The sequence below is a fragment of the Macrobrachium rosenbergii genome, chromosome 20, assembly GCF_040412425.1.
Source record: "Macrobrachium rosenbergii isolate ZJJX-2024 chromosome 20, ASM4041242v1, whole genome shotgun sequence".
Lineage (NCBI taxonomy): Eukaryota > Metazoa > Arthropoda > Malacostraca > Decapoda > Palaemonidae > Macrobrachium > Macrobrachium rosenbergii.
The window spans coordinates 17,257,501-17,270,433 of record NC_089760.1 but is presented as its reverse complement, the minus strand read 5'-3'; the positions used below and the strand labels follow the sequence as shown (position 1 = coordinate 17,270,433).

The 12,933-nt window shown below is 37.5% G+C and overlaps 1 protein-coding gene across 8 annotated transcripts in view; it reads right to left on the bottom strand.

The window, feature by feature from the left end:
* The window catches only part of pod1 (coronin pod1), a 155,879-nt gene that overhangs the window by 53,411 nt on the left and 89,535 nt on the right, over positions 1–12,933 (bottom strand). For 7 of the 8 annotated variants that reach the window (XM_067122029.1, XM_067122024.1, XM_067122023.1 and 4 more), the window contains 4 exons: positions 9,214–9,404; positions 7,922–8,060; positions 6,364–6,453; positions 3,051–3,167 (listed from right to left, as the gene is read on the bottom strand). In XM_067122029.1, coding sequence (XP_066978130.1) covers positions 3,051–3,167; positions 6,364–6,453; positions 7,922–8,060; positions 9,214–9,404 — 537 coding nt within the window. Of the gene's footprint in view, positions 1–2,231; positions 2,331–3,050; positions 3,168–6,363; positions 6,454–7,921; positions 8,061–9,213; positions 9,405–12,933 lie in introns of those variants that run through there. The other variant, XM_067122031.1, reaches the window with a different exon arrangement.

Below are 12,933 nucleotides of genomic sequence, written 5' to 3'. Positions count from 1 at the left end.
CTGCAAGAAGGAGAATGACTATTGAGTATGTGCGTCTGCCATCTTATTTACAAACAGACCGGCAAAGGACCAGGGAGCCATTACTCTCTGTTGGTCAATGCAGGATGATCCCTTGCCCAAATCCCATGCCTTTTTGTCATGCAGTAACTCCCAACGATGGCACTTCCCCAGTCACATAGGATAAGTATCTCCTCTTGGGTAAGCGAGAAGGAGGAGTGCAGAATACCGCTTTCCCTGTTTTCCTCTTTTCTGTCAACCAACTCTCAATGCTTGACAGAGCTATCTTTGACGACCTCGACAGCACCATCTTAGGCAGCCTAGAAGCTTCTGTCGGCTGTCTCATCATAAAAGAACCCAGTGAAAAGGGAATCACTGGAGAAAAGAAATCCGGGAAGCAAACAAGAAGTATTTCATAAGGGAAGTGTAGGCTGAAGCAGGCTGATCCTGTTCTACATCCTCTTCTGCAGACGAAATGGGTGAGAGTCAAATCCTCAGGCTCATGAGTCACTGACAGTCTACGTAAAAGGTCCATAATACTGTCTAAGCATTGTTTAATCGGTTCCAAAGCCAGGTCCTGAACCGGACAAAAAGTGGAATGTGGTGTCAGGTGCTCAGAATAATTTGGCGCCCGCTCGGAAAGGGCGTGATCGCGCACTGACGACCGCTCGCGAACTACTGATTCAACGGGTGCATCGGATCCTCTAGATCCCACTTTGTGTTTGGATCCCTTAGATCCCATAGATCCTACTTGATGAATGGATCCCTCGGATCCCACTGGACGACTGGATCCCTCGGATCCCGATGGATGTTTGGATCCCTCAGATCCCACTGAATACAGTGTCTGGATCCTTCTGATCCCACTAGGTACTTGGATCCACCAGATCCCACTAAACTGGATCCCCTTGGATGCCCGGATCCCTTGGATCCAAAAGTACGATCTCCGTGTTTCTTAGAGATCCGCTTGAGCGACAGAAAGTGATGCTCTGACATAGACACTACAGGTGACACGTTAGATGGATCATCCCAAAAATTACATGAAGGTTTGGGACTCGGATCCCGATCTCTGTTCCACTTGTATAGGACTGGAAATTCAGACTCAGCCACAGATATCGGCCTTTACATTGGCCTGGATGCACTTTTGGAGCACCAGCTGTGCTTCCTCGCTTTGCACTTGGATTCTTCGGATCCCGAATCTGCATCACTCGATTTAAGTGCATGAACTCCAATATGGTCGCCTTTCCAGTGACTGTCCGCCGAGTCCTGGGAATTCCGAACAACAGGCTCAGTTGAGGGGCAACTACCCATGGGCAAACCCCACCAACCTCCCTGGGACTTATGGTTTGCCTCCTCCCAGGCTTACGGGAGTTTGACAGGGACCTTCACCTAGGAGCATCAGTGGGTCAAGTAGCCACCCCATCCACTGACAACACTTGCACCGACATCACTGGCACTAATCTTATCCATCAAGCCCCTCACTGAAGCCCCTATTTGAGCTACAGTGTTCACTAAGAGACCATATTTCTGGTCCATTCTGGCTTCCAGACTGGCGATGGCATTGGGTTCAGAAGTTTGGAAGTTGGATAAAGGAGTCACAGGTAAATTTGGAGGACTGGTGATAGGGGAAAATGCAGATATAGGAGTTCAAAGAGCATGCAAAATAGGAGAACCCTGATTAACTGAATAATTCTTAGCTTTGGTCTTAGCCACTGCTCTCCTACGTTTGTTACTCTCAAGTTTACGTAAGTAACTAGTTAAAGTCTTCCATTTCCCCTGATCCCATTCTTTGAATTCGTCACAAGTCAAGACTGAAGAGCAAGTTTGTCCTCTGCATTGACAACAAATGTTATGAGAGTCATAATTAATAGAAGTTAGTCTGGTATTACAGCCTTTGCTGCAAAACCTACTACTAGCAGAACTAGAGTCAGACATATCCTGAAAAACAAAAGTCCAAGCTAAATAAACTACAGCAATTAGCGCAATCGCTACCAAGACATGGAATACTTCACCAAATAACAATGAAATTCATCCGGCAAATTATACTAAGTCAAAAGAAAGCTGAAGTCGACAACCATGTTAAGCTGTCAGCTGGCAGAAACAAATTGGGCTCGTTAGTAGTGTTGTACCTATCCTTCCCCAAAAGTGGGCGGAGTGAGTTACCTACACCAAATTATTGGAACGCTACCACAAATTTTCAAATTTAAGCTGCCGATAAATGAAATGTAATAGCTATGTAGTTACTTGGTAAGTTACTTGTAAAAAATGTTATTTGGAATACTGATATATACTGTACATGAAGGTCCACACTGCACCTGTACATTGACTGCATTCTTCTGTTGAGCAGATAAAAGAAAAGGGAACCTTGAAACATCTGAGAAATGAATACTGTACTGGAATTGTAAAGAATGACCTTCCAAAATGGGAAAAAAGATCTAAACACTGAACTGCAGCAGTCTAAATGCTTCCCTTTGGGGTTTTACTTTCTAATATGTAACAAAAGCCCCAAGTTATAGCCTGCATTTAAGTATTTTCTAGACATCTTACAGCTAACAAATTTTACATTACCTAACCTTACATTACTTTACAAATAACATTCCACTTAAGGGATTTATAAACAAATGTATCACATCTAAAATTGTAGCATAGCAAAAAATAGTCATAATAATGTACTGTAGTTGCTAAGTACACAAGTCAATTAAGCTGAGGTCCGTAATTAAGACGTTACTACCTATTGTTTTGAAGATCTTGTAAATTGGCTAAAAATGGGACACAAGTTCAAATATTCAAATAAACAATAAGCAGCATTTCCCTATTCACTTAAGATAATAATTTCATTCTCTATTTAATGCAAAACTGTTCCTTGTGAATGTTGGAAAACTGCAAAACCATGGTAATGCAAATATCTGTAATAGACATAGCACAACTGCAACTAGAATACTGTACTGTACCACAATGAACAGTTTAAAGTCAACAAACAGCAAAAGAAATATTAATAAACTTGAGAAGAATTAATAAACTTGAGTGCCTTTAAAGGCATGTCAAAAGTTTCTTACCTTAACTCTAGGCACCGTGAAAGAGAGAGGCTCTAAAACAGATGATGTGAGTCGCATGGCTTTACAAAACTCAACCTGCCGCACATCACACAATTGTTTTGGAAGCATCACCAAGCCCTATTATGGAAGAAAACACATACTGTAGAATAGAAATCAATTGCTTTAACTCAAATCACAATTAAATCTGTCAAATTCTATGCAAGGCTTGCTATACTTGCATCAAACCAAAGACTAAATATTATTATTCGGCTGAAAATTAAAATATTACAAGACAATCCTTACACCTCACAATTTATGTCCAAGCCACATTTTCTGAAGCAGTGAAAACTTACTCATAGATAATATAAACTTGTAAAACCACCTTACTTTTTCCCTTACATGCATAGATAAATTTATGAAGCACTGGTTAAATAACTACAGATAATGCACAATACATTTAATATAATTTCCATATCTTAATTCAAGAGATTTACCCTGTAACTAACTTGTTTGTTACAAACCAACAATCATAAGATGGCGTGTTCCATGCAGAGCATCCAATCTGCGCCACTGTCTGAAAAAATACACCCGTGCTAACTTGCCACATGACAGGGCACGGAAACAATCCAAGGTGTCAAGCCTCTGGCACTGGGTGCTCTGACGCTGGACACTCAGACACTTGACTTTCGGTGGACAGCGTAACAGGCCCAACAAATTACTAAACTGATGCTGAATTTTCTCCAACAAAGCACAGAAGTGGATGAAACTGATGTAGAAGAGCTAAGAGGTAGTGTCTGTCGTCCCGAGTATGGTGTTAGGCGAGTGACAACTGGCACCAAACTGACAGCTGGCTCCAAATGGACAGGAAGATGAGTGGACATAGGACACAGGTGGACGCGCAAACAAGGGGGCTCGGACACTGGGTGCTCGGAGAGTAGTTGCTCGACCAATGTGCACTCGGATACTGTACTCGACACTCAGAGGCCACTGTGCACTCGGACACTGAACCTTGAAGGCCACTGAGCACTAGGCTACAGAAGGACGCTCGGACTTCTCTGCTCTCAGGCTCTGTCCAGATTCAGAGAGTGATGGCAACAACTACTGGCGCACCAAAACTGGGAGATATATCTTTTCAATGGCTGAGGTAAATCCCAAAAGCACCATTGGCACCACTAATGTACACTGGGATCCATAACTATCCACACTGGGATCCCAAAAGTGTCAACAGAGCCTCTTGTCCACACTGGGATCCGTATCCTGTTTACACTAGCATCTGTAAACCAAAAAAACGCCATCAGCGCCACTATGGTGGTCAAGGCAAGTACATCTTTATGGACACCATTTCAATGGCTGTCTGTCGAGACCTGAGGACAACAGGCTCGACTGAGGGGTAACTATCCGGGGTCAAAACCCTTTCGGACTTTCGTGGACCGACAGTATGCCTCCTCCCAGGTTTAGGTAAGTCTGACAGGGACTGGGTTAGGAGATCCGATAGGGCCAGATAACCACCTCCTCCACTATACATCCATCAAGATGCCTTTCCAGTGGCTGTCTGCCGATACCTGGGACCGCAATAGGCTCGACTGAGGAGCAACTACCTGTGTGGAACCCCCGACCTCCCTAGGACTTTCAGTTTGCCTCCTCCCAGGAATTGTGGGGAGTTTGACAGTAAACTTCTGTCTAGGAGCATTGGGGGATGAGTAGCCACCTCCTCCACTGCACTACACTTCACTATAACAGGGTTAACATCTGTTAACCAAGACACAAGACTAGCCAAGGTATGGAAAGGAAACAAGGGAGCCAGGTGTAAGGGCAAGTAGCAAGAGGCTGGTAGAAGGAGAGAATTGGCGCCAGGGGCGCTGGCGCCGAGCACATGAAAGAGGGTGCTGGGGGCGAAGCTGGCACCCTAGATCGGTGTCAGCAAGCTAGCAGCTTTGTAGCGTGAGCTGGTTCTCGGCTGTCGATAACATCTGATCGTAGCTGCCAACAAAATCCCAAATTCTCTCCTTACTACTTTCTGCCTTAACACTTCCAGTTCTGCAAAGGAAGGGGTGAATGTTATGTCAAAAATTTATTTACCGGAGGCTTACAGGAAGCATAGGTTCGGTAAATAAATCATAATTGCAAAAGTTACAGGCCTAATGAAATGACAAAATACCCAAGAATTACTTTCAAGGCAATTATTGGTGGCTTGCGCGAAGCCTATGGCCGATAAACAAATCATTAATTGTCAAAGTTATGGCCTAATGAAAAGATAATAATGGAATGTTGTAACATCTGAAAATTACTTTACATTAAAAAGTTAATGCCTACTGAAAAGGTGTAACATACACTGATTATTTTATAATGGAATGCCGTAACATCCGATAATTACTTTTAAGGCAAAGCTATTATCGACAGCTCGCTAGTAGTTTAAGGCCATAAAACAATTCATAAATTGCAAAGGATATGGCCTAACATAGACCAATTACTTTTATAATGAAGTGTCGTAACACTCGAGAATTACTTTTAAAACAAAACTACCATCGGTGGCTCGCTAGTAGTTTATAGCTGGAAAACAAATCATAAACTACCAACTACCAAAGTTATGGCCTAATGAAAAGGTCTAACATACAACAATTTACTTTTATAATGGAATGTCGTAACATCTGAGAATTACTTTTAAGGCAAAGCTATTATCGGTGCCGCCAGAAGCCTAACCAGTAAACAAACCATGAATGCAAATGGCGTCGTTTATTGGCGGCTTGTTGATGACGGAATCAATATAAACAAAAAATAAGAAAAAAACTCATCCTGAAACATTTCAGCTTGAAGGGTACAATATACGCATTTCAATAGGTGATATGAAGAATCCTCCATCAGAATCCGGTAAAATAACCGGAAAAAAATTAATAAAGCTGGCGCCAGACCAGGTACTGCCACCACAGTCAGCAGGAAATGAATGAAGATTGTCTGCTAGGTCATTCCAACATTCCGTTAGTGGGATGGGCTGATCACCTATACAAACTACATTGAAGTGCTACCAGCGAAATTTTGAATCTAAGCTGCCATTCAAGTGGAAACTATAGCTATGTAATTACTTGGTAAATTACTTATATAACATAAAGTAGCTAGCCTCTGTGGCCTTGCCTCCTCTCATGGATAGCTCACCCTAACTACCTTTATGTTCAGTAATGTTAATCTAGTGCAATTACTCATTACTTTTATTGCAAGTTTCAGATAATACATCAATAAAATATTGCTGCAATAGTATATGAACAAACAAATAAGGCTTGCAACAGTATATGAACAGACAAGTAAGGCAAACATAAATGACTGGGAGAAAACAACTTACCTGATGAACACTACCACACTTGTGATGTGATAGGGGGAAGAGGTGTGGAAAATCACTACCAATTTCATATGCATATATAGTGCTATCACCCTGAAAAGTAAAGATAACTAACTTTTATTTATCTGAAAAGACTAAACCCTTTGAAGTAAAATTTACAATTATACAGCTAATCAAGTAAATACCTTATGGTAATGAAGAGCCAAAATAAAGGCAAAGACAATGTAATAAGAGCATAATATGTCCAAATGATTGTGATACTTTGTAATTCTTGGAGAATACTGTACTAACAATAACCATACTTTTCATCACAGTTATAGTTTCAATATACCATTACCTTTAAGTTGTCTAAATAATAATTTTGTTGTATAAATGATATATAAAAAGTTTTTAAATTTAAACTAATCATTGTCATTACCAGAAATCTTGATGACTATTCACTCACAGAAAGGTAATCAAAACAAACCAGGGTCTTACTGTCTGAATTATCCTTTTCTGTTTTTTTATTTGTAAATTTGTATGATTTCAATGTACTGAACAAGGTTGCAGCTACAAAAGGGGTGTTTATTTGATTCTTTAAGAACTGATGATAGTTACATTTCTGTGCGATGGTCATCAATACTTGTTGAGGTTAATTTATTATTATCAAATAAAGATTATCATAGTTTGTTCAGGTATTTTCCCATCCCTACCATATAGCTACTCTTAAGGACAGATGAATACCTTCCTAACAAGCTGCCCTGGGGCTTATATCCTGATATACACAAAGCTCCTAGTGCATTGATGGTCATCAGTCTGTCGAGACCAGACCTGACATAGCAAGCAAAATTTGGCATTACAGTGGACCCCCACTCATTCGCAGTTCTGGATTCAAGGCTTCACCTATTCACAGATTTCTCTGTGGAACATATATACACATTATTCACGGAAAATTCGCCTATTTGAGGTATTTTTCATAAAGAAATGTTCACAAATTACTGTATTTTTTGTGACTAAATGCACTTTTTGTGATAAAACTATTAAATTATTCAGTTACAGTATAAGCATTTTTAGAGAGTTTTTTGGTGTTTTGAACTATCAAAATGGGCAGTTATGAGCATTTTTAGAGGGGTTTTAAGTATTCATGGATTTGAGCTATTCACGGGGGGTACTGGTACACATCCCCCATGAATACTGGGGGTTGATTCTATATGCTTAGAATGAGGTTACACAAAATATCTCACATATTAAAAATGTACAGAATGGAACTCGATGATTACAAAAATTTTAAAATGTTGGCAATCTGTGAATCATATATTAATGGTTTCATCTACTGTATGTTAGACATAAAGTACTATATGTCATAAGTATGTTATGGATATATGTATTTTGGCTCTTCATATTATATTAGGAAATGTATCTCAATATATGTTGAAAGCATACGTGCATTTTTCTACTTGTACCTAACAAATTCACATTTTCTGTTAAACTGATTAATCAACAATTCCTAAAACCTTCACGCAACAAACTTTCTATAGTATTTTTTCAAAATAAGTAAAACAGTTCTCTTTGAGCAACATACTTTTCCTGTTGCGAAGAGTGTCGAAGAATCTGGATCATAAAAAGGAATAAGCATTGCTGGACTCACATCTATGCCCACTGTGTTGGCAGGTTTTGTTAAGTCTGTAGATTTGTAAACACTAATTTGCCTTTCTGAAACCCTGTAAAACAAAGTGTCATGAGGTGAAACATAACAAGCAATTTACATTTTAAAAAATGAGAACACCCTATACTTTTAAATATACCAATATTGTGTCTATTCTATACTGCATCTCAGGTCTCTTCTAATATCTAAGGTTCCTGTCTTGTAATATCATTTCCCAGTACTACTACTTTTCCAACAGACTGATACACAATCCTGATATTAAACCAGTCCTCGTTGATCAAATGAACCTCCTCACATATTGTTTCTAGATCTGCAAACCTATTTAAACATCAATTGCACAAGCATCTAAATGTTCATCTCAAAGAAACTTATTGCATTATACCTAGATACTTTTGCAAACTCTTTAATATGGTATTGTTAACATCAGCTCATTTCATTTGTGGCCTCACATATTGTTTCTAGATCTGCAAACCAATTTAAACATCAACTGCAAAAGCATCTAAGTGTTCATCTCAAAGAAACTTTATTGCATTAAACCTAGATACTCTACAAACTCTTTAGTATGGTATTGTTAACATCAGCTCCTTTGTAGCTCCTAGCATTACCCAGTATTCTTTTTCTCTCTTGGTTAATGGTTATGAGATCTATTTGATTTCTGTGACTGCCACAAGGTGATTTTGAAGTGTATTTATAGATATACTTTGCTGAAAAAGAATACTGTACCTAAAATTACAAAATAATTTGAAGCACAAGAAACTAATATTTAGTGCACCGTTTTCATTTGTGGTCTCTCCCCAAAATCACCATTTTCATTTGTGGTCTCTCCCAAAAATCCCCCTAATCAATACATTCTATATATCCTCATTGTTTCTATCAACTTTTACATTCATATAACCAAAAATAATTCTCATTTTCCTTTCTGGTATTTTATCTTGAACATTCCACACCTGCATATAAAATTCTACAAGACAGATCATCAAAATTTTGGTGAATGACCAAATTTAAAGTAATTATTTGAAATTATGGAAAAAAAAATCTGTTTTACAAAATTTTTGTCATTATCATCACTCCTGCATGTGAACAAAATCAAATTATATTTACTTATAAGTAAAAACCAAAAACCTATAAATACCTGAAGAAGAATCATTGTTTAAGAGTCTGCTTAAAAATCCAAAAATTTGTCAAATAAACTTAATAAAATGACTTACTTGCTAAATCCTACAGTTACTAAGTATTTGCCATTCAATGCCCACAATATCCTAGCACCACGAACTCCTACAGGACCATTCCCTTCACTTATTGGTTCAGAGGAATGCCTTGGTTCATAGATACGTATGTGAGTGTCACGGCACATGGTAGCCAGATAACGACCACAAGGACTCCAGGCCATTGAAAATATCTGGAAAGTAAGGATGAAACTGATAATTGTTTTATATCATACTATTCTTTTGATAGTAAGAGCTAAAATTAAGGCACTACAGCACTTAATAATCTATATATAATACTGGCTAATGGTTATAAAAACTTCTTTAGGCAATCAAAAATGATCTTCTAAGCTCCCTTGTGAGAGCGTACGGGCTATAATGCACAGGTGTAATTCATTGTGACTATATAAAAATTAAGCACCAAAAAAATTTGTAACAAAAAAATTTATATATTACATATATACAGTATTATATATATACAGTATGTATATATATATACTGTATATATATATATATATATATATATATATATATATATATATATATATATATATATATATATATATATATATATATATACATACATACATACATACATACATACATACATACATACATACATACATACATACATACATACATACATATACATACATATATATATATATATATATATATATATATATATATATATATATATATATATATATATATATATATATATATATATATATATATAACAATCCAGTTTTATGGTGCTTGTCTAGCGACGAAAATCAGCAATTTTCAGCGCCGATTTCCGCTTATTGGCACAGATAATTGGGTATTGGCGCCGATAACCAAAAATCAGCACTTTTCAGCACCAATAAGCTCTGAAAATCGCCAAAAAATTGCAAAAAATTGGCAAGCTCCAAAAAATGCTAATTTTCGGTTATCGGTGATTTTCGGTTATCATCACACCCTCAGAATGGAACCCCTGCCAATAACCAGGGACTGCCTGTATTATTACTACAGATATCCACTGCCATTGTCTCTTTTCTTACTTAGTGCAGGGGTTAAAGTCCTGTGTTTTAAGGGGTGGGCACCCAAGGCATACACATAGAAGAGGGAGAGTGCACTTTTAAGGTGTTATTCACATTGGGTCCAGGTAGGAAATTAGATTACTCACTGGGGAGTGCTTAACACCAGGGAAACTGAAAGTCCCAGATTTCAATCCTTTTTTTTTTCATCTACCTCCTGCTGTGTGAGCTCTGGTACTGTTCTCAAATGTCTTTACAGATGTCAGACTATGTCCAAATGCTGGAGCAAACAGCGTCCCCACCTCAGGTGAAATTGGAAATCATTACAGCCAGCCAGAATCCTCAATCACTCTCAGCCTTGCTCAGTCTGCCTTTCAGTCTGTAAGAGAAGTCTTGCTGTGGCCATGTCACGTGCATGGCACTCTTTCTGTGAACTGGAACCATAAGGCTACAAGCAGCCAAGCCACCAGAGGCTCATGAGGTCCAAAAGGAGACACAGCAGATCATCCAGCCAATATTGCAAAGTGCACATTGCAAGGGCAACCCACAACACGTGTTATATCGTTCACACTTGTCTTCCCGATATCCATCTTGCTGGGAGAATTCTGCCCTATGGTGGCAAATTTATCTACATTGCACGAATCATATAAATGTAAAGAATTCCTAAAGAACCACAATCTGCTTTACCCGAGCCACTGGCTCTCCGTTGTACTGTAAATTTCTTCATTAATTTTCTTATTGCAAGTGGAGTCAGTAATGTGCTGTGCTGTGCGGTTAAATTCTATCAGTGATTTTCTTTGTTGAGAGTTGAATAAGTATTCTATTATTTGAAATGCCCTTATCTGTATGCAATAAAGTAGAATCTTGTATTGATCAGAACTTTAAATTGGCGACCTACCATAACTCTTATGGGGATTTTATTTCCTAAGTGTGCTTATTGATATTTACGGCTGACCATGGTGAGGTTGTTCATAAATGGCTTTTCCTAATTAATAGTTCATTAAAGTACCAAACCATATATATATATAAATAAATACACATACATATTATATATATATATATATATATATATATATATATATATATATATATATATATATATATATATATATATATATATATATATACAAGACCTCATTAAAACTGGATAGTATCTAGCAAAGATATTCAAGAAATATATAACAAGACCTCATTAAAACTAGTATCTAGCAAAGATATTCAAGAAATATTACAAGCTTTCTAGGGCTAACAGTCCTCAACGTCAAGTATCCGTAGAATGACCGGACAAGTAGTCCAGCTGTATTTATATGTGTATGGGGGATTGGATTAAAGCCCTTGTTTTCCAATTCCTTAAGCTGCCTTCTTTAATCCTTTGATTATCATCCTTCTCCTCATGACCTTGACTTTTCTCTACCTGTGGCTTCTTCTTGGTGTGTGTTGTCCATGTGATCTCTTGTGTTTTTGCGTGTCCTCTTTTCTATTATTGTGTATACAATTTTTCTTCATAGGTTTCTATTATTGTGTATATAATTTTTCTTCATAGGTTTCCATTATTGTGTATACAATTTTTCTTCATAGGCTATCTTCAAATCCCTTTCCAGTATTGCCTGCCATTACATTGTTTGCACAAAATATCCAGTTTTGATGAGGTCCTGTTAGTAACTGCATTAATGCACAGAACAATTGTGTAAGTGATAAAGTTATATGTGTTTGATATATATATATATATATATATATATATATATATATATATAGAACAATTATATATATATATAAATATATATATATATATATATATATATATATATATATATATATATATATATATATATATATATATATATATATATATATACACTCTGAAATGCACTGAGCAATTTCAACCAAACTGGGTTTACATAAGACGTACCATCTGGGAAAGAACATTATGGGGTAAGACATCACTGGCACCAAAGGGGGGTGTGGGAAGGGGGTACGATGGGTGTGAAATGTAAAAATAACCCAAAACAACAGATATTAGTGTCTAATCCACAGTTTTTGAGGTTGCTGAGATGAATAGTGACACTCCCAATGCCCTTTAAGTCCATATTCAGCCCCAATAGAGAAGGGGTGACGTAAAAATAACTGAAAACGACAGATATTGTCTAATCCATAGTTTTCGAGGTCGCTAAGATGAATAGTGACATTCCCGATGCACTAATCCAAATTCAGCCCCAATAGGGAGGGGGGGTGAGACAAGGTGACAAAAATAACTAAAAATGACAGATATTAGTGTCTAATCCATAATTTTCGTGAGATGATTAGTGACCCTCCCTATGCCCTTTCAGTCCAAATTCAGCCCTGATAGGGAGGGGGTGGGATGGGTGTGACATGTAAAAGTTTTTACAAAATTATTTTGTCTTGATGATTGATAGTAACCTGATTTTTGCCTTGTTTTAATTATTTGAACTGCAGGTTATTGCAATCCAATTCTAAGATAATTGTGTGTGCTAAAGTGTGGAGCTAAAAAATATTATTTCATTGATCCTATAAAATTTTTTTTATTAAAAAAATCATAGCAATGTGATGCATGGAATTCATAACACTGTAAATTGCCAATTGTAACCATGCAATTTGACCCTGGCTTGCTAGGTTTAGTTTTTGTTTCTGCATGAATTATTGATAACATATGTTGGGAGTTATGTACTCAAATGGCAGTGCACAA